General features: G+C 36.9%; 1 protein-coding gene across 2 annotated transcripts in view; it reads left to right on the plus strand.

Moving 5' to 3' along the window:
* Ccdc50 (coiled-coil domain containing 50) overlaps positions 1-23,687 on the plus strand; it is a 67,462-nt gene extending 43,775 nt beyond the window's left edge. The window contains exons 5-12 of one of the 2 annotated variants that reach the window (XM_051191251.1): positions 2,591-2,708; positions 7,435-7,962; positions 13,671-13,786; positions 14,480-14,524; positions 14,607-14,711; positions 15,452-15,528; positions 20,996-21,102; positions 22,591-23,687. In XM_051191251.1, coding sequence (XP_051047208.1) covers positions 2,591-2,708; positions 7,435-7,962; positions 13,671-13,786; positions 14,480-14,524; positions 14,607-14,711; positions 15,452-15,528; positions 20,996-21,102; positions 22,591-22,610 — 1,116 coding nt within the window. In that variant the 3' untranslated portion in view covers positions 22,611-23,687. The remainder of the gene's footprint in view (positions 1-2,590; positions 2,709-7,434; positions 7,963-13,670; positions 13,787-14,479; positions 14,525-14,606; positions 14,712-15,451; positions 15,529-20,995; positions 21,103-22,590) is intronic. The other variant, XM_051191252.1, reaches the window with a different exon arrangement.
* Positions 23,688-23,847: the final 160 nt, after the last annotated feature.

Consider the following 23,847-nt stretch of genomic DNA (forward strand, 5'->3'; position numbering starts at 1 on the left):
GACCTGAGTACATGGAGCTGAGTACACTGGCAGCCGTTCAGTCTTGTCCTTGTCTTCAGCTCTAGAAAGCCGTTTCTTCTGAAGCACCTAGAGTCACTGAGAGCTTAGAAGGAAACATTTGATGTACCTGACGTGTATTCTCATTCTGACTGGGTAGGGCAGCCAGTACAGTAAAGGAGGTCATGATTCTTGTTCTTTTCCTCCAGGGGTGAACTGTGACTGCATTATCACCAGAACGTAACTCAGTACAAGAAAGCAATGAAAAATTTCAGAGTGTCTTTTATAGTGTTTCCTGGCCATTGGGCCTGAGCACTCTCTTTTGTATTCTTTCCTTCAGTTTTGAGTCAGGGTTTGTGCTCACTGTAAAGCCAGCATCATTTAGGGAAATGATATTTGGGATGCATAGGAAATAGTGTGACTTGGACATTTGTGCTGCTTTTTGCTTTTCTGACCAATTGCATAGGAACTTGGGAGAATATGTATATAGCATGATAGTTTCGGGGGTACAGGCTACCCAATCCCCCCTTTATAGTTTGTGTGTTACTTAGTAGGATCTCAAGGCAACTGTCTGGCACACTGGTACCTCGTGAAAGCAGGCAGCTTTACTTGGATGATTGTTGTCAGAGACACTCGAGTTTAAGGTTGAATAGCTTTTATACTTTTTATCATACTGAGCTTAACTGGAACCTTAAGAAATTTGTCTGTCTATCTCATTATGTCACTTTTAGACTATCTGATTTGAACTGGACTGAGAACAGAATCACCAAAAGGACATTTTTCTGTCGGTACACTGTAATTTTACTTTCCGAAGTGGAAAAGCATAAAGTAGGATTGTACCCTTCTCCTTTACTGCTCACTCTGGGCAGTACCTGCTCAGGTGTCTGCATTGTATAATCCGAGAGTTTAAATACATTACAAACATAAGTGGTTGAAAACCATTTGTTAATGACATTTAAAGTTTGAAACTGGACAGTGACATCCATATTGTCAGATATAAAATCTTTATTCATAACTGATAAAAATATCTGTGTTACAGCCATAATTTTATTTCCTGACATAGCATCTAACTTGCACATATCTATTTATTTGCTTTTTTATTTAGGGGGGCAGCATTTCTCTTTGTAATAACCCTGGCTGTCCTGAATTTCACTCTATAGACCGGCTAGCCCAGAACTCACAGAGTTCTTTCTGTCTGTCTCTGCCTCCTAAGGGCTGGAATTAAAGGCCTGAACCACCAGGTCTGGCTCTAACGTCTTTTTTTTTTTTTTTTTTTTTTTTTTTTTTGTGTGTGTGTGTGTGTGTGTGTAACAATTCTGCTTCCTTTGAATGGATTATTTCAATTTCTTAATTTCTTTTTTACAGTCTTTTACCCTGTTCATTTGGACACCTTTAGAAAACTCCAGAAAGAAGAAAAATACTTCTTATCCCCACTTCACTGTGTTCATTCTACATTATGAAGAGCTATCTCCAGTTACCCATGTTCTTACCATCACTTGTATACAATGAGCTTTCTTGCCCTGTTGTCTGAGCCTTGAACAACCTGATGGGGTATGGAGCTTCTCTCCAGAAAAGCACACAGTGTGCATGCATAAAAGGCTTTGTGTTCTTCTAAGGGGCTCTCATGGGAAGACTCTTGATGTTCAGAAAACTACCACCCCAAGCAGAGCTATTAGTAACCTTACATCTTTCCATATAGTGCAGACCACAGACCCAGAAGATGTTCAGGAGTGCCTGTGACCCACCCACCATCTTCTAGCCAACCATTTTGCTTCAGTATTTCACATCTTATATTCCTTAAGCTTTTGGCCATTCCTGGTACCAATTAAAACCCTAACAGCCTTGCTCATGCTGTGTTCTAGATATTGCCTGTTGAAATGTCATTTCTTGTTTGGAACCTAACAGTGCAGAGCTGCAATTGTAATTCTCTGAAGCATAAGCAGTATTCCTTCATTGGTGTCTCTATAGTTGTATTTGAGGCATTGTGTGCATGTTACTGGGATTGTTTATATGTACTTTTGCTGTCATTACAGGACATTCATATTTGGGGAGAGAATTAGAAGCCATAGCAGCTGCTCAGAACAGAGCCTGTGTATGCCAGGCAGAGGCTTATCTTCTCTTTTTTCTGTTAACACAGCAATATTCCTATGAAAAGCCAGCTCAGAATCACCACATGTATTTTTTTTTTTTTTTTTTACAATTTTTAGATCTAAATTATAAGCCAGCTTATTAAGTTTTATAACTTGCTATTTCCTTGCCAAACCAAATCATCTATTTGGATGACAGACTTCAAAAGTCATATTTTAAAAATTATGTTGGAATTAGTTTTAGACAAAACTACTTTGATTATGTTTATAGAATTTGCTAGCTTTTTGTTTTAATTAGGGAAAAACTAAAGCCCAGTGTGCTTTTCTAGATTGTGTGTCCCTTTTGGTGAGCAGTCATGTTGGCGTTTGAGTGATGTTTGACAAAAGCATGGAAGGCCGAAGAGCCTTAGACCTCAGAAGAGAGCGAAAGGAGGAATCCTGTTCACCAGCCTCAGCCTTCTTTCCTCCTTGGTAATAGTAGTTTCACTTCCTTTTTGCTGTTGTAGGACATAGCACGTCTTTTGCAAGAGAAGGAGCTGCAAGAAGAGAAAAAGAGGAAGAAGCACATTCCAGAACCTGGTGGGGGCCGTGCTTTTGGAGATGGCTACTATCATGAAGATGGAGGTAACAGCCAAATCCTGTATCATGACCTACCCCTTCCTTAGCTCAGCTACAAAACTCAAAACTCCCTTTTCAGTTGGTCCACAAAGACAGCTGAGGGATTATGGGCCATGGCTTTTATTCCAGACCCTGGGCGCATTTAGTCTTGTGCCGGCACATTTAGTCTTGTGGCAGTCTTCTGTTTAATTTTTAAATTTGTATCCTATTTCATTTTAATGAATGATTATATTTCTTGTTCATAGGACAGCCATGTTTTGCTTAGAACTTGAATATGGCTTTGTAACACTTAAGCTGTCTTGTGTGCTGAAGCCATTGTAGTGCTGTGTTACTGTCTGAGCACAGAATAGTGGAGTGTGGCAAACCATGGGTGCAATTCTGGGTTTCACATTTTCCTCGAAGCCTGAGCAGTGCTGTTTGAGTCAGGAAGGTGCGTCATGCATCAGTCACTGGGTAAAAGCATTCTTCGCCTTTCTTTCCTCTCTGATTACCTGCAGTACCAACCAAACTGTGAAGTTCACTGTCTGCTATGGTCTTGATGATTTCCCTGCTGTTTGATTAGCATGTAGAGTAATTGATGAAGCCCTTCTAAAGTTCCATGTGTCCAGTGTCACTTTTCATTGTGGTGGTGATGGTTTGGTGGTGGGGATTATCTCTAAGTGTGTTGGGAACAGAATATTTGCAAACACAGAACAAGTTCAGTTCTTTCAAAGATTTGTCAGATGAAGGAAAATTATAGTTTCATGTCTTCCTGATACTGAGGTTCAGTTTCAAGACTATACTAGGGGCACCAGTGAGCAAAACTGAAGAGCCCAGACAGTGAACATTGTCACATCAGTCATCCTAGAGAGCCTTGAAAACCAATTGTCAGCCTCTCTAGAAAGGTTTGTCTTTGCCTTTAATGAGCAGAGTAGGTATGTATGTAGGCACCAAGATTATTATAGCTTGAGAATACTGTTGCTCAGTCACTTTTTTTTCCCCTTTTTCACTAACATGACTGTAATTGGGTAGCAGTTAGCTCTCTGTCCTGTTTGGGGAGTAACGTGATGTCTTCCTCCATTCACTCAATTCTTTTTAAAGAGCTATCTTTATACGCATTTTTCATCTGAAATTGTATGTTGCATCTTACATAAAGAAAGAAGGTTGTCACTATTGTTTTACATAGTAGGAACCAGAAGGTATAGAGTTACTATTCTTTAGTGTTGAATAAAATCTTAGAAATGCAGAATTTGTGTGGTCCTGGGTTTTCTTTGTTTATTATTAAATTTTCTCTTGAAGCATACTCACTATAATAAAAATACTTCAATTTTTAAATTTTATTTGATGTGTGAGTGTTTTGCCTTCACATATGTCTATGCACTGCATGTGCCCATGGAGGCCAGAAAAGGGCATCAGATCCCCAGGGACTGGAGTTACAGGTGGTTGTGAGCCACCATGTGGTGTTGAGAATCAAACCCTGGTCCTCTGGAGAAGCAGCCAGTGCTCTATACCACTTTAGCCATCTCTTCTATTTAAAAAGCCAAGTCTAAAGCACATTAGGATAGCAGAAGAGTCAACTAAAATGTCCATTTTAGGTACTTGTACTAAAACTCACACTAACTTGAGCTGGTATTCAAGCCTGTGTATTTGGGTTACATTACTGGTATCCTGATGCACATTTATTGTTAGAGACTATTTAAACTTTGTATGTTTTTTTCTTTTTTCCTTCAGAAAACCTAAAATTATATTTATTTTATCTGCTTTTAAAAACTTGTAGGGAGTGGAGTGGAATAAATGCTTGTTTCAAGGTGTTAAGAGAATATTAATAAGTAGAAAAAGTTGGCTACTCCAACAACATTGGTATTTTTTCTGCTTCTTTTGTGATGTGTGTTGTTGACTATACTGTTGTCATTTACACTCTAGTTGGGTTCCATAGGGACTTTACAAAGCAGTCATATGCTATATGTAAGGATTCGTTCCCAACACACATGATCAATTCTTGTATTCTGCTGTTATCTTTTGTTTTAATCTGATTTTGCTTTAATTATGTAATAATCATAGTGTATCAATATGCTTGCCCTTTTGTCTTATAATGTGCTAAGCTTTAATACATTTTTTTAAAAAAATCATCTGTAGATTATAAATTTGAAATTATCTAAAATATTTGTGATTGTTCATAGAAAAATAGCATTAACTGTTTCTTTGTAGATCCATGTTTATCTTGAAGGCCTGATAACGTGTTCATATTCACGATTATTTCCTAATGCATAAGTAACCTTTGAGTATTATCACTTCAGTCCCTTAGGACAATTTGTAGTTTGACAAAGTTGTTTACTCTGACTACTCAAAGGCATTTTTCTCATCTGTAAAATGAAGTTAGAGAAATATAATACTCATACAGATTTTGAAAATATCAAATAATGTAATTTTGGTGAATTAAAAGTATTATAATAATACATATATAAAACACCTATACATATATACATTTGCATTTTGTTTAAACAAATCTTACTTTGGATGACAAACATGGAGGCACGCACTTAAAATGTAGATACATATGAGTATGTTTGTGTGCCATACATACCACACATGATTGACAGTGAAGGCATTAATTGTATTTGCCAAATAACTTGGTCTCAAGAACATTCAAATCTCTTTCTGCAACCACAAGGGGTTGGGAAAGACTCAAGCAGAATCCTTTGCTGTGGTCTCTCCTACTCTAGACTTAAAGATGCCATCATAGGTAAGTTATAGAAAATGAAAATACTGTCAACTGTTTAGGAAGAGCTAAATAAATAAACACATAAATAAATAAATAAATCATAGTCTCAGAAATACATCACCAAACAAAATCCTTTGTGTTTTCTCTGAGCTTAATAATGGACTCCACTTACAGCTCCATGAACAACACACTGGTATAAACATGCTGGTAAACCTCTTCCCTGAATGTGGTCATCACTGAATAGCTGGTCAGTATTACATTGATTCTTTTCAGTAGCCAATTATCTATTGTTAAGACAGAGTTAATAAGAGGTAAAGGAGCAGTTTTTTGTTTTTGTTTTGTTTTTCCCATAGAAACTGTTACATTTTACTTTTGTGTCAAGCACAAATGTGACTCTTGAGCTATGGAGAAAATTGTTTTATAAATATCCATTGAAGAAAGACCCACTTTTGAACGAAAGTTCCTTTTCTTTTAGGAAATGTACAAGGAAACTGAGATTGTTGAGTGAAAGCTATTTTATGTGTTGAATTTAGCACGTTTCCTTCTTTATATACATACATACATATATACTTTTCTTTGGGTTAGAGTCAAAATGCCCAATGTGACCAAGACCCCTTAACTCTGCCTACTGATGCAAGCTGTTTCAGAGTTCAGTAAATGCCTGCTTATAGCAAGGAACAGCTTAGTTATCTGAGCATTTTTTCATGGAATGAAAAATTTGTTTTTGCTATTTCTAAAGTGTAGTTTTACTTTAGAAATGTTATAGTTACTGTGGTCTTGCAAATGCTTACTAATTTGCTTTCTTGTTTTTATACTCTCCTTGAGCCTGATAAACAATATAAAAGCACCTTTATATGTAGTTTTTCTATTTTTTTTTTTAAACTGGGCAGTTTGTATTTATGACTTATACTGTTTTTTATATATAGACAACAGTATGGTTACTTATTAAATATATTTGGAAAATAATACCTGTTTATGCATTCCATGTGCCATTCCTTTTTTAGCTTTTTCATTGATAGACTTCAGCTAAAATGAGAAACAGAATTACCTCAATATAACAAGTCAATTACTCCTTAATATTCTGCTCCACTAGAACTTAGGCTGTCCCAGAAGCATCTGGGAATGCTTATTTTGAGCACATGGCAGGGTGGAGATGTAGGGAAGAGATATGTGGATCATTTTGAACTAAGCAGAAGTTAGGAACATTGTATTAAAACACTTCAGTGAGAATGCTTGAAAATCTACAACTGAAATCTCACCCTTTTAAATACCATCACTGTTTTACAAGACTTTACAGTCTCTAATTGTTGGCACCTCTTCTAGATTCAGATTGGCTTTATAAAGTAGAATCTGATGTTTGCTGTCTGCTTTAGGGTTTTTATTGCTATGAAGAGACACCCTGACCAAGACAACTCTTATAAAGGAAAATATCTAATTGGAGTGGCTCACTTACAGTTCAGAGGTTCAGTTCATTATCATCATGGTGGAACATTGAGGCATATGGGGAGACATGGTGCTAAAAATGGAGCTGAGATTTCTATATCTTAACTTGTAAACAACAGGAAGTAGTCTGAGACATGTGGCATGGCTTGAACATATAAGATCTCAATGCCTGCCCTCACAGTGACATTATTTCCTCCAACAAGGCTGCTCTTCCTAATAATGCTACTTCCCATGAGGACCTTTTTTTTTTTTTAAACTACCACGCTGTCCATTTTGTTATAAAGTAGGGTTTGATGACTATTGTCCATCATTTTCTTCTTGGCAAATATGGTGGTGCTAAGCTCTTCCCAATTAAATGATCAGATTTCTTCATGATTCAAATCATTTCACTTACCTTTTTACCTTTTTGGCTATGTGTGCATGGACCATTCCAGTAAGTATTCGTCTCCTCATCTCAATTTGTGACGTTTCAAAGCAATTTTATCCACCTAAAAATATGTTAGTATTGAGTCCCAACTTTCCTGTGTAATGATTTATATTCTCATTAAGTTATCAATGTTTATTTTTATACCCTCTACCTCCACTAAGACCAGCCAAGGTCAAGGAGGGCCAGGGAATTGGGTTCTGGATACTCAAGGTTTTATAGACTCCAAAATGATGGGAAGACTATAAAGCAGAAGAAGGAGAAACCAAAGCATGCACTGGAAAACTTGGAAGATCTGGAGGAATCTTGTTCATCAGAGAGATCTCTGCTGTCTTCTAACTCAGGCAGAAGGAGGGATGGTGCTCAACCTTCCAGTGATTTGCATGAAAGAAAATGGGCTGGTCAAGAGAGGCTCTGCAAACCTCCACTTCCGAAGATCAGTGGTGAGGTATTTCTGAGCACGGAATCTGATGACTGGGAGGCTAACAATAGCCCTAGAACTCGAAGTTGGGAAAAGCAGTCCCGACACCATGGCAGACCTTCACCCAAGTCTTCACAGAAAACAGGGTTTCCCTCTAAGGAAGTTGTGTGTGGGAGGGACCGTGGGCAAGGCGATTACAGAGAAAGGAGACGTAAGCCCAGGACTCCTTCCTTCTCAGAGGATGAAGATCTTCACCACCACCGTGACACAGGTAATGGATCACCTTGCTGGACATCCTATGTGTAAAACCAGTCAGTTCAACAAGCATTGTAAGCAACCTTAGTCTCTGTCCAACTTGAACTTCTGTCCTTAAAATGAGTCTTGGACCCAGCTACTGTATTCAGTATCCGATTGATCTTAGGTCTCTGGGAAGAAGGAAATATCTGAGTTGGAGAGTTTTCCAGGGCCAGGTTGTAAGTGCAGGTGCTGTTTCCAAATCTAGTCTTTGTTTGCCACAGCCTTGAATCAATTACTCTGATTCTGAATGGAAATTTCTTGGATTGTTGGTTTTATTTAGAAGATCTGGTTGTAATTGACTTAAGTGTTTATTTGCTAGTGGGACTAGAAGTACTTTACCATCTAGACCTCATCTCTCTCCTCTGTAAGGGAGATATCAGAGAGGCAGTGTTTTTACAGTACTTCCAGAGAATGGACATTCAGATTATTTTTACAGAGATAGCTAGGGTAGGATATTTTCTAGAACTGAACATTTCTGAGTCAATTTGGAATATTTTAAATCTACAAGTGATACATAATTAAAGCTTAAAAATCATTGTTTTAAATTATCTTTTATGGTTTAATTGCATCTCTTAACTCTGAAGTTCTTCTAAGTGCCAAGATGTACAAGTTCTCAGTTCCTGTAAAGAAACAAGGAGGGTAAGGGCTGGGGAGATGGCTCACTTATACACAGGTATGAGAGCCTAAGTTTTAATCTAGAAACCATATAAAAAGTCAGGCAGCCTGAGCAGCTGCCCATATTTCCAGTACTGGAGAGACAGACAGTGGATCCCTGGGACATGCTAGATAGCTAGCCTTACCAGAAACAATTAGTTCTGAATTCAGCAAGAGACCTAGCATCAATGTATAAAATTGAGAGGGAATAAGAAAACACCTGATAACTGCAGCAGTCCATACATGCACGCATTAACACTGTACACATTTGATACCATATAGATATGTGCAGAAAATAAAGTTAAAAACCACAAAATTAAAAAAGTAATAAATGAGTGTGTAAAGAAATAACTTGAAAGTTTTGGCACCTCTGAAGCTTATCCTTGTAGTCCATCAGGGGACACGGTAGAGGTATTGTGTGTTGTCAGGTACATAGTGAGGGAAGGTTCTCCTTGTGGCTGTCATAACAGCTCTAATTTTAATAAACATGATTTTCATCATTCTGGTTTCAGTCAATTCTCACTAAGTTTTACAGAGATGCAGAGGTTATTGTAACAGAAGGGTCGAGGACCTGCTGTTCTCTAGTCACATGTTGCTGGTGACTGCAAAACTAGTTTCTAGGCTGCAAATTTATTCTGACTCTGCTTGCTTTCTTATCATATCTCACATTAAAAGGACCTGGTTATGAGGACAGATGTGAAGAGATGGAGCAATAACTGGGATTGGAATGGGCAATGAGAAATCCACAAAGAATCAATGAAAGTAAAAATAAAATAAAAACTTAATAAAAAATGGACTTGGTTATAAGAAAAATTAAATTTTAGTTTAGCAAGCTGTACTGAATTCTATATACATTGTTTGAGCCTTATGACAGAATCTAAGCTTCAGAGATGGATGTATTTAAAAATGGAAAAATAAGCATTTTCATATTTGATGCACCATGTTAGGAAGACATGAACAAAGGCCTGGGAAAATAGAGAAGAGCTTATTGGTGTTCATTAAGTAGCCTTTGCAGAAGTTACAGTGTGGCTAGGTTAAACATGTTGGAACTCCATGGAGCAAGAGAGGAGACTTGGTGATTTCTCTGACCTCTGCATTCTGCAAACCTAATAGGAATGTGCTCAAAAGGCCAGTTGACTTCTAGAGCACTTATTCATGTGCCATTGTTTTTAAACTTTGGGGAACTGAAACTAAGCTTGACTTAGTCTTCAGTCCTGGGGCTGTAAGTACACATTTACCCTGTTAACACAGGGGTTTAGAGAACAGTGTGGCTATAGCCATTAACATGGTTACATTGGGAACTATTTAGTGCTTATCACCTGCTTTAGGCTGTTTATTTCCCAGTTCCTATTGGCATTTGACTTCGAGCTTTCTTGGCTTGATCAGGATCAGGAGATTACATTTAAAAATAATAATTAGGTACTAGTTTCAGCTTTTGTTGAAAACAACAGCAATTCTTAAAGATGTGGTATATGCCAGATTCCTTTTCAGTTATTTATGAATAAACTAGCAGGACGGCAACACTAGGTGGGACCTAAAGCATTTGCAAAATATGTTGAGAAATCAGCTGAAAATGGAATTGCTAAATTAAAGTGAGAATTGGTCGACTTTCCATAGAATAGTTGAACTATGGTGACTTCCAGCGGGACTTGCTGTGCTTACATCTGTAACAGCGTATTGGTTACACAGGTTAACATCTCACCTTCCAGGGCCTTAAATACTTGTACTTATCTTTTGTGAATTCTGACTCAGATACATTATGATGTGCCCTAAATGTCAAATGGCTTCTTTTAAAATGTGCATACACAATACCAAAAACCAGTTACATTTTGTTTTAAATCATACTTAGTGTAAATTTATCTTCAATGCTAGCATTTTTAGTTTTTATTGGTTGCAGGCACACACCTCTATTCCCAGCACTTGGGAAGCAGAAACAGTAGGATCTCTGTGAGTTGAAAGCCATCCCAGTTTACATCCCAGTCTACATAGTGACTTGTAGGTCAGCCTCGGCTACATAGCTAAGACTCTGTCTAGTGAGTTCTCCACTCCTTTTTATCTTACTATGTCAATTTTTATTTAAAAAGAACAGTTCATTTGTGGTTTTTTTTTTTTTTTTTTTTTTTTTTGGAAAGTCTGTGTATTCTCTGACTGTAGGATGTTAACAGAAAAAGATAAGAAACAGGTTAATTGTATGAAAACTAGAGGGGGGTGCACTTGCCTAATATGGTCATCGGCTGTACCACCCAAGAAGAAGGAGGGAAGGAGGAAGGAGTTGGAGAAAGAAGGGCACAGCTGAGATGTGGTTCATCTTAAGAGCAGTTTCCAGATTCCATTTAGGGTGTCGAAATGTACATCTCTGTTTTTATAATGATGACTATCCATTACTTACTCAATTTCTCACCGCTTCAGGTTGGAGAACATTGTAGTTGGGGAGGGAATCCTACCCATCCTGAAATCCATTGTCTTAGTCTGTGAGTGTTTCTGCACAAGGAGAGTTGCAAATGCCCATGCTGTGCAAGGATCTGAATAAACTGTCATCATTTATGTAGTTGGGTCTGAGAGATATAGTAGCTAAATTCTGACTTTTATTAATAGAGTTCTATTCCTTTTAAACTGATAGTAGTTAGAATTTTATCATTCTGTTAGCTTAATAATACTATTCATCTGACAATATCTCTGAATTTAAAGTGATATTTCCATAGTTAATTTTGTTGCATAGAATAAAAGAACCCACTGCTGTAAAATGTTGGCTATTTTGAAAGCTGATGGATACTTATAACATTTCATTAGGTAGAAAGTGAGGCATAATCTGTCACCCTCGGTGAGACTTTAAGCTGTTCACTGAACTTGTTTCTTTTCTAAAGATTGGACTATGGTACAACAGTTTATCCATTCACTGACTTTACCAAGTGTCAAGCTCCTTACTTAAGTTTACTTACTTTTTCTAAAATCTGCTTTTCTAAATATGGTCATGCAAATCATAATTCAGACAAGTTTATTTACCCAATTGCATATGCTTGGTTCTTGAGAACATCCCAAGCCAGTCAGAAATCTGTTGTAAATCAGGCCAGACCAGCATAGGATTCAGTACCACTAGAGATGATTTGTGGTGATATGTGTAGTCAGGTCCTGGGAAGTATGAGTTAAGAAAGACAACATTTCTCAACATTTTTATACGATGCACACGTGTGAGTCTATATTTTAAATTTATCACAATATTAGGTAGAATGTTTATAAAAGTGGATTTCATAAGCTAAGCCAAATTCTGTAAGTATAGTTTTATTTTCATGTATGTATGTGTGTTAGCAGCTTGTGAATCAAATGTAAGCAGGTATTTTGCTAGCTATTTTAATATATGCTTCTCTTGATGGCATAATGCACTGAACCAATGCTTCCATGTTGTTTGAAGATAAGAATCCTTTGGAAAAGCTTACTATAGATGCCCAAGGCAAGAGCTCATCCAGACCACTCAAGTAGGAGGATGTGGTGTTGGGGAAAGTATATTAACATGAGTGAGTTGCTTAGAAGTGATTCTAGTAGGTGTACTGGCTCTGACCTGATGATGGAAATTTCTGCCTGCCTGGTCCCGCAGCTGTTTTGTCCCAAATAAACAGACAGAGGCTTATATTAATTGTAAATTTTTTTGGTCGATGGCTCAGACTTCTTATTGGCTAGTTATCTCTTACTTATTAACCCATTTCTGTGAATCTATGTATCTCCATGTAGTATTGGCTTACCGGTGTTTCCTGTGCCACTTTCTTCCTGGGCAGCTATGTGGCCTACCTCTCTCTCTCTCTCTCTCTCTCTCTCTCTCTCTCTCTCTCTCTCTCTTCCTCTCTCTTTCTCTCTCTCTCTGTGTGTGTGTGTGTCTGTCTGTCTCCTCACATTCTGTAGTCCTCTTTCCAGAATTCTCCTAGTCTGGTAGCCCTGCCTATACTTCCTACCTGGCTACATCCTGCCTGTCCATTGGCTGAAATAGCTTTAATCATCTACCAATAAGAGAAACATATATTGACAGCATACAGAAGGACATCCCCCGTCACTGACCAGTTGTACAGAGAATTTATCAGATAAATTTTGTGTCCCTTTGTTGTCCATTTACTGATGATTATACTAGATGCTTGATCTAAGGGTTCTATTAAAAGGTTTTATTTTGATATGTAAAACAAACTTGTTTCAAATTTAAATTTAAAAAATTTGAAAAAGGTTTTATTATTTCTGAGGGCGATATATTCACGCTATTGACTAACTAACTTATAAAGGTATGCAGAGGGACGTATCCACAATTTTCAAATGACATTAACTTTTGCTTTATTTGAAATTTATAAAAGGCTGTGTATTCCTATAACATCACAAAGTAACAAAGCATAATTGTCAGTCAGTTCTCTTCATCCCTTTCTCTACAGAGGAACACAGTTCTGAGGTGATTGTTCTCTCTGATGTTTCCTCTATGTTATGTTTTCCCTAAAATTTGTGGTGTTAATAACAGACGGGTCAAAGCTGTAGGAAAGATTATAGCAAGTGTTTTTGACAGAGGGTGAGCAGGGTCATTTTTGCATGTTTTCCCCTCACTTGTAGGTGACCCTGTCTGATCTGCAGGAAGATGTATAGGCTACAGAACCTGAGAGGAAGCCTCTCCCTTTGTTGTCTAAATCACATTAAAACTGTGATTCTGGAACCTACTTTTCTCTTAAATCTTTTTATTTTCAGTGGCTTTGTTTTTGTTTTCGGTTTTTGTTTTAAAGACGTGCTTTCATTCTAGTTTCTTGCATGACTTTGTGCTGTTGAAGAAACTATATGAGAAATGTTTCTATCAGGTAAATTTGAGGAAGTAACCTTGTTAAAGTGTTTGAATTGTGTGTATTATTAACAAGCCCAGGAGAAAATTCATTTTAAATGTACCCCTCACTGAAATCTATAATTTACAATCATCATTTTAAATATTGAGAGAATGTCTTTTTCCTAATATTTTTCATCTTTTCAGGAAACAGCCCCACTTAACCTCATTGAATTGAACTTTTTTTTTAGGAATGAAACCAAGAGGAATAAAAGAGTCTGCCAGTACTCCTGCACGAATGATGCACAAGGACCAGGAATGGCACGATGCCGAAATTGCTCGAAAATTGCAAGAGGAAGAACTCTTGGTGAGTCCATTTAAGGTCAGGGTTCAAGTGAAGCAGTAGGACTGTATATACAAGCCGAATCATGACCATTATAGAGCAATTGTTGGCACCATGGTTGTATCAGTTGAAAAACTGGTGATTTTTTCCTAAGGGTTGAGAAATGAAGATAGTGGAGTAGTATATCATCCCATTTACCCATGGATTACCTTCTGTAATTTTGGTTAGCTATAATTAAAAGTGAGTATGTTACGTACAATGTTGTTAAAAAGTGGTATCTTTCATTATTGTGGTTTTTTTTTTTTTTTTTTTTTTGTCTTTTCCTGTGACTGATTTGTAAATTAAACCATTTTGAGTTTGTGTGCATAGAAAAAACAGTCTCTGCAGGGTTTGCCACCATCTGCAGCTTCCGGTATTCATTTAGTCTATAGGAATGTTTCTTATTGGATGAGGAGAGCTTTTACATTTAGCTGTGCATATTGATAACCATTAGCAACAGAAATCCATATACTGATTTCGGTATTAATAAGTTTTGGTAGTTCTCTAAAAATATCGTGTCAAGTGAGTTGCAAAGTCCCTTCATTCTGGCTAGTGAAAAATATGCTGTCAACTTCAGAATTCAGCTAGCACTAATTTCAAATTCCAATTTATTTTATATAGGATATTTTAAATGCACAACACAGATTCCAGTTACTTGTGCTTCTGATTTATTCACAGGCCACCCATGTGGACGTAAGAGCTGCTCAGGTTGCCCAGGATGAGGTCAGTTCATATTAAAGAGATTTCCCTAAATTGTTGAGAAACAATCTCAAATCTGTAACTAATGATATTGCCCATATCTTAGGAAATTGCTCGACTTTTGATGGCAGAAGAAAAGAAAGCTTACAAGAAAGCCAAAGAGCGTGAAAAGTCATCTTTGGAAAAAAGGAAACATGACCCTGAGTGCAAGGTAGTGTGGGTCTCTTCTGTTTGCTTCACTTTTAAATCACAATAAAATGAGAGATGGAAACAGGGCTCTGCTTTTAGGGTGAGGTTTGAACATGATCAAAATGAGTTTTGCAATTTGAGCAGTACCAATTCTATGATGTTTTCCTTCTGAAGCAACCATGACATGTTAGTCATGTGTGTTATGCAGGTATTTTACATAACCAAATGGATTTTCAAAGCTCACTCTAAAAGCAGAGTCCTGTTTTCATCTCTCATTTTATTGCTTTATTGTCTGGTTGGAAAGTTTTCACCCTGAGTTAGATATACAGAAAAGAGCTTAAGAACTCAAATCCAGAGTCTGTCAACTGTGTCTTCTGGATTTGGTCAGCTGTGCATCTCGTTTGTTACTAATTGTGGCTTGCATGCCTGTGAGGATCACAGTGTGTGTGTGTATGTGTGTGTGAAAGAAAGAGCATGTGGTGTGTGACTCACTCATCTACACATGCTTTTGAGGATTGTGGGCAGGTGTGTGTGTATGTATGTGTGTGTGTATGCGTGCATGTAGTATGTGACCCACTAATCTGATTACCCAAATAGACTGCATGAGACCATTGTGTCACTGGCTTGAATGACTGCATATAGAAATGTTTTGTTATTCAGCTAAATGTAGCCTGAAATTGCTAAAGGAAAGCTTGTTGAAGAATACATATTTTCTAAAGTTCACCTTTCCTGTTGTTTGGTGTTTTGTTTTTCTGTCCACAGTCAAAAGCAAAGTCATCACACTCTAAGTCAAGAGAGAGTGAAGAAGTATACCGTTCCAAGGTGGACAGGCCATCACGGTAAGATGACCCTGAAAGTGAGAGAGAGGGAATTAGCTCTAGTGAGCACACATCAGTTGTCTCAAAAGAGAACTGTTCTTTGTAGCAGAGAGTCAAAACTTTGCAATTGGGTAGTTTTGAGTGTCACAGGGTTATTCTCAAACCCTGTTCCGAATCTTACATTGGACTGCTTAAATCATGCAAGGGATAGAAGGAGAATTCTTTTCTATTTTTTGTTAAGACTATTTCTTGGCATTTAAACAATGCATACCCTCAGTTAGAGAGATGAGATTAACCAATTTCAAAATTAAACTCTCAGATTTTATACTTTGATTGTGTGTGTGTATGTGTGTGTGTGTGTGTGTGTGTGTAGTTAACTCCCTTGTTGCACACTGAGTTTCACTGATCAGGTAGCTGGCTGTGCTCAGTGCTTTTCTTTCCACACAGTCACAGTATTGAGGAAATGCTGTCTGGAGCAGCAAGTTCTTTTTTCTTTATTAGTTTATATTGCCTTTTCAGAAAGTTTGACTAAAATATGAGGAGAAACATTAAATATGGAAGGATGGCATGGAGGAAACGGGAGAAGAGTAGGGGAAGTTTGATTCATGGAGAGATTAATCTGTAGTTAAATAGGAACAAGAAGCTTTGGTTTAGCAAGAGCAGAATTATAAATAACAGTTGTGATATGTGTATTTCAAGTCCCTAGATAAAAGTATAGTGAAAACTTTCAATATAAAGAATGTCTAGGGGCTGGGGAGATGACCCACAGAGGACCCAGCCTCAGTTCCCTGCCACCCATGTGATAGTCCACTACCATCATAATTTCAGGTTCTGGGAGCCTGATCTGTTCTGATCTCCATGGACACAGAGTATGCAAGTGATACACATAATACATGTTGGCAAACACTCATACACAAAGCTAAAAATAAATACACCCTTAAAAAAAGAAATGATGGTGCTGGAGAAATTGCTCAGGGGTAAAAAGAACTGGCGGCTCGGAGGAGCTAGGTCTGATCCCTAGTATCCACACGGCAGCACACAACCATGAGTAACTACAGTCCCATGCACCCAACACTCTTGGCTTCCAAGGACACTGCACACATGTGTTTCACAGATGTGCATGCAAGCAAAAAACACCCATAGTCACAAAGAATAAAATACAATAAATAGTGTAATAAAAGCAATAATAAAAGAGGATGGGTATGTTTAATCAGTTTTGAATGTTAGACAACATACTTTTTTATTGAATTATGTTACCTTTTAACTATTCTATTTTTATGTACACATTAAAATTAGTTTAGATGAACAGATGGGGGCTGGGGATATAGCCTGGTCTGGAGAAGGGTTGCCTAGCATGATAGAACCCTGCATAAACTGGATGTAGTGGTACTTGTGTGTTGATCCTAGCAGTAGAGAAATGGAGGCAGAAGATCAGAAAGCCAAGGTCACTGTTGTCTATACAGCTTATTCTGTATTCAAGCCAGTATACAAGAAACCAGGACTCAAGGAAAGAACAACAACAACAACAAAAAAGTACACTACTAATATTTCAAAAACTCTGAATTAATAAAACCTTGACTTTTAATCCTGACTTAATAGTTATTAAAATTACTGGGCTTTGAAGATGGCTTCCCTTGTAATCATGAACTAGAGTTCTGATTCCCAAAATTCATGCAAAATTGTCATGCTTGGTAACTCTTGCACTTGGGAGGCAGAGATGGCATCCTCAGTGCAAGCTGGTTAGCTAGACTAGCTGTTGCTGCAGGCTCTGGTTTCAGTGGGAGACTCCCTCTATAAAAAAAAGTAGAAAGTTGTTGAGAGAGACATCAGGCATTATTATCAGATTTTTGTCAAGCACACATGTGCATATGTCTCAGCACACATATGTGCACCAACACAAGTTTGACACATGTACATACAACATACATACAAATAAAAGTTATTTTTAAAATGTGCATTTAAGCTTATGTGGTTTCAAAAGATAAATACCTTTCAGAAAATGATACTGGGTATATATTGCTCTGAGGACAATAGTAACATAATCTATGTAAAATCTGTTGGCCTTCAGCTTTTGCTGAGCATTTATAGAATGTGTACTTTTGTAGTTCTGTACATACTACAATATCCAAGCAAAGGAAGAGAGTTTGTTCTCGGGAGGTAAATGGCTGGTTTTGACTTAGTAACATGAGTACAAATCATTTTTAGGGGTGGTTTTGTTCAGCCTTCTAAGTCCTTTGCCTCTTTTGAACACTAGCATCTTTGACAGCAGGTAAAACAGCGCTCTGCAATGGCTGTTTTTAAAGGTTTGTTAAAATGGAAAACAAGCTCACAGAATATAAATAGGCCCTCTGAAGAATCCTTGGCATATTGAAAGTGAACAATCAAATGATATTTTAATGGCTGTTAAGAGTTACTATGGAATGGCACAGACATAGATCCTTACATGTTTTTTTGTACTGATAGGAACACTTGTTCTAAATATTATTTGCTAAAATATTGTGTATATGAGAATACAAATGAAGAAGGACTTTATGAAACATTATTTCATAGTATAAAACCTCACAGGCTTAACAAATTTGTGAGTGTGTGCATTTTGCATAGTATCTGTTTCCTCTTTCACATTTAATCATAGTGGAAAGGTTGGGTAACTATTTGCATAGACAGAGTTAGTATGAAGGACAGGATAGCATGGGTTTCCATGGTCATTCTGTGAAATTTTTAACTTATCAATGGCATCAGCAAACAACAAAACAAACAACAACTTTTACTGTCAATGTTCCAACTTCTTTTGTTATTCAAAGTTTTTTTCTCTTTCTTGTGGAATTAAGGATCAGTCATTGGTATGGATTAATTCCAAGTCAGAAACTTCAGAGGAGGGTGTGCTTGTGTACACTTCAGAACCAGAGGCTGTGCTTGTGCACACTTCATACACTTCAGAGGGTTTGCTGTGCATATTTACAGCCCAGTGAGGCTGAGCCAGGAGGAGGTTGTATTCTAAATCACTTGGGAAGAAAGTTTGCTTAAGGAAAGAAAAACAAAGCAAAGCTTCAGCTCTGAGGTTTTATACTGAAAATGCCAGTTGCTGCTTTTATCAGTATATTCATATGAATATCAGTGAAGAAGCTCAGACCACTGTGATGACTTAGTTAAGTGACATGGGTGAAATCACTGGGTGAGAGAAGGCTAGGAGCCACTTATCCTACTAGGGTGCAGGCAAAGTGGATGAAGAACATTTAGCAATCTTAGTAATTAAATCTTAGTAATTAGCAATCTTAATATTTAAAAATATAATTTCATGAGTAATTTCTACACAAGAACTACAGAATAAACTATTAGTAAGAGTTTTCCCATCCTTAACCATAAATATCAGTAACTTTGAAGCAATCCTTTCCATTGCAACATAATAATTATGTAGGAAACAGTAAGTCTAAGGAAGTCTGTTGTAAACTGGCCACTTCTAAAAATGGCTACATGAACAAGATCTGAAAAATAGTATCAATAGATATATTAACATGGAAGGGGGATGTTTTTTCTGGCTTCTATCTCTAAACAAAAAAACCACAGATAACTATTGGCTGCTGGGAGAAGAATTAGTCTCTCCCAGTTGGTTGTCCAATACAGAGTAGTCAGCTTAAAACCATATACACAGAAACAACATAAATGGATTCAGCAGGCTGTATTTTATACATGTGTGTATTTGTGCATATCTGCATACATGTGTTACATTCATAAGTGACAAATATAAGCAAATAAAAAGTGATTATCAACTTGAGAATGGGGAATGGCTTGTCAGGCTGGAGGAATAAATGGGAAGTGGAAGTGATATAATTATTTCAACTAAAAATAAAATACATAATATATGGGGGGAAAAAAAGGAACACAGCAACATAGAGAGAGAACCAAGAGTATCTTAGAGTGAATTGCTTGTCTCTGCATGGATGTCCTGTATTTTAGTCTTTAGGTTTGGGGAAACTTGGTGAGATTTGTGAAAAACTAAGGAGACATCTCTGCTACAGTGATAAATGATACACACTTTTCTTGGTCTTGATTCTCATCTTCAGCGACCTTGTAAAGCTAAGTCCTGAGGTCACTTGATCTGCCTCAGTTCTTCCTAACATGTCTTATGTCACTTTCTAAGGTGTTGGGAATATTAGTCAACATTGAGAAAACAAACAGACAACACAGTCAATATTTGTAGGCCAATGATTCTGAATGAAAGTTTTTCCATGCTCACTGTGCTTAAAGTGTTTTTATGTATATAAGGGACAAAATTATAAAAACATAAAATTAAAAGTGTATTTTCAAGTGACATTTGAATTTTGTGATACAAGGAAAAACAGATAATTTTAGCTGGCCCTTGATTCTCATACTTCACTGTTCTGATTGATTTGGGGCTGCTCAGAGTATATATTTGATTTACTGCTTCCATTTCCAAATATGCAGACACACATGTCATATGTGCAGGCACTACTGTTCCTGATGATAAACATATGTGGAGCTCTGCATTAGCCAGAGCACTGTTTCTGGAGTCTGACTCTGTTAATAGCAGTATTGACTATGCTTAACAAGTATGCAGTTGGATTGGCCACTCCTCTCATCTAGCAGTGTATACCATGCAGATTTATGTTGTAGGTTCCACATTGAGATATGTGGAATTCTCCCTGTACATACAAGTCATCATTTCTTTTGAAAGCGATTTCTGCTAGGGATAAGTGGAGAAATTCAAATGTAATTGCTGTAACTTATAGATTGATTACAATCAATTTTATAGTAAACTGATTACAACTTTTCAAACCTCAGCCTACTTACACCTCATGATTATACAAAAGATCCTGTAATAAGGTGTGTAAGTCTGGTTCAAAATTTAATGCAAAATTTTGACTATACCTTTGGAAAATTAAACTAACTTTTCATTTTCATAAATAGCAAGTATTCACAAATTTCTATATTAAATAATTAAGTTAATAAATGTTTAGAATTTAAAATTTTCCCTTTTGAACATTTTGTTTCTCTTTGGCAGAACTCTTTGTAAATGGGTTGCACAGAAAGTACCATTTGTTTTAAGGTCGACTTTGCCATCTGATGACTAAAGACCCCTGTTGTTCATCAATGTTCTTCCATTCTTAGTATCCTCTACCCTTTCTGGCTCTGTATTTTCTTCTTTCCTTAGCTTTATTGATTTATTTTCTTCTTTCTTTCCTTGGTAAAATCTGGCAAAAGGAAGTATATTAATGGCAGGCCATACCTCATTCCCATTTGCTTTTATGGCACAATGCCTCACACACTGGGAAATATGCTTAGTGAGTGCCAGGCCTCAAGAACAGTAAGATAAAAATGATTTATTCAAGAACACGCAGCTGCCCAGAAACTAAACTGGGAATTCTGAAACACAGTGGCGCTCCCATTCTACAGAAAAGCTTTGCCATGTTGCTCAGTGAGAGATGGAATTGTAGTAAACATCACATAGAAAAATTCTGACTCTTTGCAGACCACCACCACCTACAGTGATGGACCCTGAGGATCTGGACCACACCTATTTTACAAACCAGCACAGTGCCACTCGTCACTTCTCAAAGTCGGAGTCCTCACATAAAGGTAGGAGTGTCTGTTTGATAAAGCTGAGATCCTGGAGTAGGAAGTGGGAGTGGGAAATAGACCATCCTCCTCAGAAGACATTAAAACACTGGAAAGCCAAAAATAAATCACTTTAAATGAAATGCCATGTTTTCTGCATTTTTACCTTGTCCTCTATGTAGAAGTTATTGTTTTTTTTGTCACATATTGGAGGGAATTGCAACCTCCAATTAGATTTGCTGGAGTGCTTTATCTGCTCAGTTTTAACAACTGAAATATGAAGGCTGAAGGTTTCCAATACTGTGTGTTCTTCAGTTTCAGATATTTGGACCTTGTCAGAATAGGGGTTCCTCAACTGCCATCTGTAGTCATATCTATTAGAAGTGAGAAAGGATAGTTTATGCATATGTTTCAAAGAACAGTTTCGAAAACTAAGACAGTTTTGATTCAAGCTTGACATACAGCCATCCCTGACAGTAGGAATTAGATTTACAATGTGTACACATAGACACTGCATAGCTGCTCACAAATGAAAGGTGCAGTAGAGAAAATGGGGAAAGAAATAGTAGATTCATAATTTCACAGTGGAAGCATAGTTGGATGCATTTGTTTTTCCAGTGTATGCGTATGCACAAAGACAGACAAACACATTTGTCAGACTACTCAAAACATTGCTAGTAAAATAACTAGTCCAGAACTGTCAGTTATGAAAGAAGGCTGCATATGGTGCTATATTCCTGTAGTCCCAGCACTCCAGAAGCAGAGGCAGAAAGATTGGGATGCCTGGCAAATATGAACTACATACTGAGACCTTGGGAGGTGGCGAGAGTAAATGAAAGATGATTGTAGAACAAGTTTCAAGCATTAGGTCTTAATATTGGATGGAACTTATTTGAAGACTTCTTAGGTGATATTTTTATCATTCTTTTTCCTTTAATGATATTTTCAACATCTCTGATGTAGCTATGAGTTGCTTGTGGGTTTGTTTTTTTCTCAAGCTGAATGTATATCATTTAGGGTAGGGTATGTCTTTCTGTTCTTGACATATATTTGCTGCAAACTATTAAAATGACAAATTGATTCTGTACATTGCTATTTTATAAGACAGGCTTTAAAAAGAAAAGAAGCAAAGAGGAACCACTTGGAGTGCTTAGAAATGAAGATAAATCTTGGGTAGGGAGATAATGAATTTCAAAAACTTTATTTTTTTAAAATTTATTAAAACTTTATTATAAAAAACTTGCAAATGAAAAACCATTACACAGCAAAATTAGCCAGGTGCTGCGGTCACACATTTCAATGGAAAAATACAGTTAGAAAGCTTTGCAGTGTGGGCCTTCACATGGGAGTGTGCACTTTCACTCTCAGGACTTGACTGCACTTTTGCAACATCAAAAAATGAAAAATCCATGACGAGGTTAAAACTACAAAGACAGTTTTATATTCTTTCCTGACTGCAATGCGCATTACCTGTATTTTAATTGTTTTTCCTTTTTCTTCTTTCCCCAGGTTTCTATAATAAGCAGTAAAACAAAACAACAACAGAAATGTAGTACCTGCCTTGAAAATGGACTTGCTGTAGCACATATTAACTGAATGATACAAAATGCATTCCACGTTGGCTGTTCTCCTTCTATGTGCCATTCCTGGGAGTTACTCTCAAGTGTTTTCCTATAAAAAATTTCAGTTCACTTCAAATGTTTTGGTTGTTCTGGTCACTTGGGCAGTATAGGGAAATACAGCTTCTGAATAGATTTCCTGGGATGTAATTAACTGGGTGAAATGATACTTGGTAGGTATTGGCATCTAGGGACTAGGTTTTATTTAGCAATTAGAAGTGTACAGAGATACATTATCAAGTAAGTCTTAACATTTTTGACTCAAGAAAGTATAGTTAAGTATATGAAATAGCTGCTTTGTTGTTTATTCATTTGATATTTTGAAGGATATAGTGTTTGGTCTTTATCCTCTTCAAAAAAAAAAAAAAAAAAAAAAAAAAAAAAAAAAAAAGAAGAAAAAGAAAAAAAAAAAAGAAAGTAAAATCACAACAACAAAATATAGAGGGAATTCCCAGAGCAGTGAATTTTGTTACTCTGGACACATGGATCAGTAGATGCTCTGGATAGTCACGTAACTAACCTGTTAGGAAAGTTGCTCTGAGAGTCATACTGTAGCATCGTGATGCTATTTCCTCAGTAGTCCTTGGGCAGTACATCACATGCTAATATTTATTTGTAAAAACCTTAATTGTCTGATACTTTCACTCAGGTTCTTGAAGAATCAATTGAAAATTAAAGAAAAAAAATAGCCTTGCAAAGCTTTGATTTTCTAATTTAATGTGGAGCCAAAGGAAATGGAACGATTTTCTTAAGAGCTGATGCAATCAATCTTATTGCTGTGTACATCAAGTGTTTTGCTCCTAGGATGTAGGAGTTTTTGTTGGCAACCACTCAGTGATGTTTTATGAACCTGCAATGATTATACTAATTCAACACAAAGTTGAATTTGATGAAGTGAATTATTATCCAGGTATACAGTTCTGCTTCTATGTTGATGGCCATTGTATTCTTTTCCAAAAGACCTTTAAACTCCTCTTCAAAACTGGAGTCTTTGTCTGGCTACTAATTTATAGAAGTGTTTATTTGCCCATACCACTTAATTAATATAAATGGCAGCCAAGCTATTTCTATATCTGGTTGACATTCTCCCACCTGGACTTTCTGTTCTTTTCATTGTATGGATTTTCTTTCTTTCTTTCTTTCTTTC

Source organism: Phodopus roborovskii, unplaced genomic scaffold, assembly GCF_943737965.1.
Source record: "Phodopus roborovskii unplaced genomic scaffold, PHOROB, whole genome shotgun sequence".
Taxonomy (NCBI): Eukaryota; Metazoa; Chordata; class Mammalia; order Rodentia; family Cricetidae; genus Phodopus; species Phodopus roborovskii.